Here is a 5,452-nt window from a genome sequence, read left to right as displayed (position 1 = left end):
TCTTGTCGCCCAGACTGGAGTGCAATGTCACGATCTTGGCTTACCACAACCTACCGCAACCTCCACCTTCCAGGTTCAAGTGATTCTCCTGCTTCAGCTTCCCAAGTAGCTGGGATTACAGGCATGCACTACCACGCCCGGCTAATTTTGCATTTTTAGTAGAGACGGGGTTTCTCCCTGTTGGTCAGGCTGGTCTCAAACTCCCAATGTCAGGTGATCTGCCTGCCTCAGCCTCCCAAAGTGCTGGGATTACAGGTGTGAGCCACCATGCCCAGCCTCAATTATTATTTTTAAGTAACTTTGTGGACCAAAGCAGATAACGTGGTTCATACAGGAAGCTTAGAAAGCAGAAAAACCTGAAGGTTTGAAAATCTAATCCTTATCTCCTCTCAGATGAGTTTCTTCAAAAGTGCCAGTCACTTAATTCAGAAAACGAAAAAACAAAGACACTGAAATGTTTAGCTAGGAAATACTAATTATGAAGCAACAGGGGCTGTGTTCAGCTACCTTGACCCTTCCCTTACAGTGTCACCCAGGGCATCCCCTTGGAGGGTAAAGCTCTTGGAAAAATCCTTCTCTCTTTAAGAGATCCAGTCCACAGCAAAAGTTCTCTGACAAGCCAAGACTCTGAGCCTCCTGGGTGAGCCCAAGCTTTCCAAAGAACTGACAGGCACATGCACGTACAGAAAGACAAAGCTAGCTCTCTGCCTGGGCCTCCTGCCTGCCAAATCCCTATTCCAGAGAGATGTGTTATTACCACCTCTTCCCACTGTTCCTGTCCCAAATAGCAAATGAGCCTAAGGCAGCATTTTGAGGCGGAACCTCCCAGCTCGGGAGCACGGGCCCAGCCTTCAGTGACCCCTGATGTGCCTTCTCTCTCGTTTCCAGCTGTCAGGAATGACAGGAACAAGAAAAAGAAGGAGACTTCGAAGCAAGAATGCACAGAGAGCTATGAAATGACAGCTGAGCTGGACGATCTCACAGAGAAGATCCGAAAAGCTCACCAAGAAACTTTCCCTTCACTCTGCCAGCTGGGTAAATACACTACGGTAAGAGATGCTCCTGCCCCAGGCTGCTGGAAGTGTGGAAACCTTGCACATGCGTGTGTGTAGAGACATGCACATGTGTACACACACACGCACATGCACGCTTTGCCCTGGGTCTGGCAGGGACTGGCATGTTAGCCAGCTGGGGGTATGTGGTAGCCACTTCGCCTGTGCAGTAGCCTTTGGGCTTGGGCAGTCAGTGAGCAGGCCGAGTGCCTCCTCACTGCAGTCATGCACAGATGCGTTCACTCTAGATGCATTAACTGAGCATTTACTATATGGCAGGCTGTGTTCTAGGCCTTGGCATCATGAACTATTCAGTGCTGCTCTCAGGGACTTTGATAGGGTGAAGGAAACAAGTAAAACCTGTGAAACATGACCTGGGTCATGACAGACACCTATACAGAGGGACCCGGGGGACAAGGTCCCAGTCTTTTAAAAACCCCAATCCAGCTGTGAAATCCAGCCAAGATAATGCGGCCATCCCCTGGGCCAAAGTCTGCCTTCTGTGAGAGGGCGTGTACAAAACCCCTAAGCCAGGGCCGCGAAGTTCGGGGCTGGCGTACCCCGTGCCCTGTTGAGTGAATGTTCCCCCTCTGCTTCCCAGCGTTCCACTAGGAATGGCCTTTCACTGAGATGAGAAATAGAGGCAGGAAAAAGAGAAGTGAGATAAAAAGGTAGGAGGTGTATGCTGGGTGGTCTGGATCGTCCAGTGGAGAGGTCATGAAGTACTTTAATTTTTCCAAGTGGTTTTTGTGTGTATTACATTCACTGATGTATATTTCTAACTTGTGGTGGGTAATAGACACTCAGTAGATATTTGATGAATTAATATAACTAGAATGTTGCTGTGGCCTCTTTAAAAAGCTCAGGTCGCTCACCTATAATGCTATAGTTAACATACTTTAAAAAAAAAAAAATCCCATTATTATAGCACTTGCTGATATGCTAGAAAAAGGATAGCATGGAAGATCCTTGAGATAAAAAGACAAAATAGTGATGCCAGAAAGAAAAAAGAACTGTGAGCAGCGGGCCTTTGCAGCAGTTCACGGTGAGCAGGGGTGTAGTGCTCTACGATGCTGGTGCCACCGTGGTATGTAACACGATAATGGTGACCAGGAGCAGGCCCAGAGGGGTGCCCATGGAAACTGGTGCCGGCACATGCCTGGGTGGCTTCTCAGATGAGCATGAGGCTGCACAGTTGGGTGGCACCAACTGCTGAAGGGCTGGCCGCATATTAAATGGACAAGTCTCCTAGCTAAGGCCAGAGATGTCGGCTCACCTAGAAGCAGAAGCAGAGCCTTGGGCAGTGCTTCTCAAAACTCAGGGTGTATCTGAAGCACCTGGGGATCTTGTTAAAATGCAGTTCTGGTGCAGTAGGCATGGCCTAAGGGCATTTCAGGCATTCAGTAGCGTTTCAGGTATTGTACTGGGCTGTGTATCAAGGTGAGGGCCTGCAGACCACATTCTGAAGAGCAAATGAGATGGGCTTTGAGAAGCAAGACCCAGGGTGGCACTCTGGGGCCTGCCTTACCCATGGGTGCCAGCCAGGAGAAACACTGGTGTGTCTACCAGGCCGAGAATGAGGCTTGGCTTAACCTCAACCAGTCTTCACTGAGCCTAGGGAGCACTGTCCCATCCCAGAGCAAGGACACAGGGCAGGACAAGACAGGACATTGCAAAGGAGCTTTCACTTTCACCTGGAGAGAAGGTGGAATGTGACAGCATGCATCCAGAACAGAGGCCAGGGACCACAGGGGTGTAGTTCGCATCCTGCTCAGCCACCATCAGCCCCGGGACAGTGAACAGATTACTTCATGTCTCTCAGCCTCAGTTTTCCCATCTCTGAATGGGAATAATGTGAAATCATTGGGAGGATGAAATGAGACAATTTATGAAAAGCTGCTGTGGTGGGACTTGAAACTATCTGCCCAGCAGTGGGAGTGGCAGAAACGTCATTCCACCACGCAGCTTCTGCTGGGTAGGAGCTGACCCTCCAGGGGCCTGGCCCCCTGAGATGGGCACATCTGACAATACAGAAAAGTAACACGATGCGTAACCAATCCCAGAGGGTACGCCATTCATTTCTTTTAGGAAGATTTACTAACTGCCAACCATTCAGGAGCATTTCAGGTATTGTACTGGGCTGTGTATCAAGGTGAGGGCGTCTTGATCTAAGAAATGAGGGAACTCAGGCTGGGACAGTGGGAAGGGACGAAAAGAGAAGATGAGAGAAAACAGGTGCTGTGCAGGGCTGGATGGTGTTGAGCTGAGCGCAACTGGGATGTAAGGACGGAAAAGCCTGGCAGGGTCTTGAGTGCCAGTTGGCGAGTCTATTTTAGTCTGTAAGTAACAGTAATTGACAGGCTGTGGTCAAAAAATCTTTATTATTATCATTGTAATCATTGTTACATCTAATATTTATTGAGCATTTGCTGTGTACTAGGGACCATGCTAAGTACTGTAAGGGTACTAAGTCTTTTACTCCTTATGAGGACTGTATGAATTGGGTCTCATTGCCCTCATATTACAGATGCAAAAGCCTGGTACAGGAGGGCTAGATAATTTCCCCTTGTCTCTCAGTCAACACGTGTCAGAGGTGAGACTTTCCTGAACAGTCTGACCCCAGGCAGCTCTTTCAACCACTGACTACAAACAGAATCCCTCAAGAGGATTGCCACAGAGAATGTAATCTGGGGCCATTGGAGGCATCTAGTTAGGAGGGAGCTGTGACGCAGGAATAAATCAATCTTGTAGCTCCAAGAAAGTCAGAGGAAAAGAGATCAGACTGGGGAGGTCTTCCTAAAACAGGGTTTTGAGCCAGGTCAGGAGGTGAGAGACATTACATGGCAGTGCCTAGGGCCACTAATTGCTACATTGAGGGCCCCTCCATCTCCTCCAGATGCTACGTTAGCATGGCCAAGCCAGTCCTCAGACCCTGACTCACCTAGTAACCAGGTGAAATGGCTCCCACTCTAATCCAGAGGAGTGCAGGACAAACACAGCTTACAGCATTTGCCCCCTACCAGAACACACACCCTGGCGTGACCAGGGTTCCCTCCTGCAGGCTGGCTCACATGTGAGGCACTGGCCCTCCTGCAAGCATTCCCTCACCACTGATGAATGGAAGCTGGAGAGGTAAACCTGTCAGCTTCCTTGTTGCTTGGGCAGGAGAACTCTTGGTTACTCTCTAAACCATCTCCCAGAGTTTCCCACCTAGATGGAGCCTGCGTGTCCACAGTGATGCGCGCTGGTCGCCATCCTTCCCTGCCCACGCTGCTCTTCCAGCACTTCCTGGGCTCTCCTCCCACGTAAACTCCGTGCATTCAAATTCCACTCTCAGCCTCTGCTTCTGAGCTAAGAGAGAGAGAAAGAGGCTTTCCTGTGGGCCTCTGGGGCCCTTTCCTATCCACCCCAATTGGAGGTAAATCACCCCAGTCCTCTACTAGGGCCCGCCATCCTAAACACTTTGTGGGGACTTTTTTGCGCCTCTTTCAATCGGGCAGGAAAACCAGAAACACTATTCATCTCTAGAGCATGGCCCTTCGCTACCGGGCGTCCTTCCAGAGGCCTGCTGCCCACCATGGGGTGGAGGGCGCGCTCAGCCGGTGTCTCGGCCAGCCGTGCCCTTCATTTCTACTGTCTCTCTCCAGATCTGGCCGTGTTTTTATTGTGAGCCACTTAAAATCCTTTCTGGAAGTAGGTGGTATAAATAAATAACAGCAGCCATAGCACATTCTCTGCAAGCTCTTAGTTCCGAGTTGAGCATTTTTAAAAAGAGCTTTTTTTAGACAGGCAGTTGCTTCCACTGCAAGAAACTTCCTGTCATCCTCACCCGAGTGGCATCCCTGTCAGATGCCTTTGGAATTAGTGGGCAGAGAGGAATAAAAAAGGCAGCCAGCTGCGCATCTATAGAGCTTTGAAAGAGTAGTTCCTTTTTCTTCCCTAATTAGGGTAAGATTTGGGACAAACGGTTGGGTCCCAGGAGGCCGCAGGAATGGATGGAAGAGGCAGAAACATATCCTCACCACCCCCACCTAAGGCCAGAGCAAAGCACTCACCCGAAATCTTCAGAGCTGGCATCCCTGGGAAGGGTTCTACCCGATGACCCCCCCCCGTCTCCATAAAAGGAGAGAGGGTGGATTCCCTGTGGAAAGGTGGAAAGCAGGAGAGAAGCTATTTCTAGAGGAGCATTCCAAAATAGAATCAGGAGTGAACCAGAGGCAACGCCCTCGCTCTGAGGACGTGTGCTCCACTTCTTAGGGTGAACCCTAGTTGACTGTGTCATTTGGGCTTTAGGGCCTCATACATTCAAGTTCAACTCTTACCCCTGCTACTTAGGCGTCGTGTGACTTTGAAAAGTTACATCATCGTTGGTGCCTCAGCTCCTTCATCTGTATAATGGG

The 5,452-nt window shown here is 49.8% G+C and overlaps 1 protein-coding gene across 5 annotated transcripts in view; it reads left to right on the top strand.

The window, feature by feature from the left end:
• The window catches only part of RARB (retinoic acid receptor beta), a 410,353-nt gene that overhangs the window by 379,372 nt on the left and 25,529 nt on the right, over positions 1-5,452 (top strand). For all 5 annotated transcript variants that reach the window (XM_017506224.2, XM_037730540.1, XM_017506226.2 and 2 more), the window contains one exon: positions 889-1,049. In XM_017506224.2, coding sequence (XP_017361713.1) covers positions 889-1,049 — 161 coding nt within the window. The remainder of the gene's footprint in view (positions 1-888; positions 1,050-5,452) is intronic.

The sequence above is a fragment of the Cebus imitator genome, unplaced genomic scaffold (genome assembly GCF_001604975.1).
Source record: "Cebus imitator isolate Cc_AM_T3 unplaced genomic scaffold, Cebus_imitator-1.0 Scaffold351, whole genome shotgun sequence".
Taxonomy (NCBI): domain Eukaryota; kingdom Metazoa; phylum Chordata; class Mammalia; order Primates; family Cebidae; genus Cebus; species Cebus imitator.
Note: the sequence above shows the minus strand (reverse complement) of the source record. Positions and strands in the feature narration are given on the sequence as shown.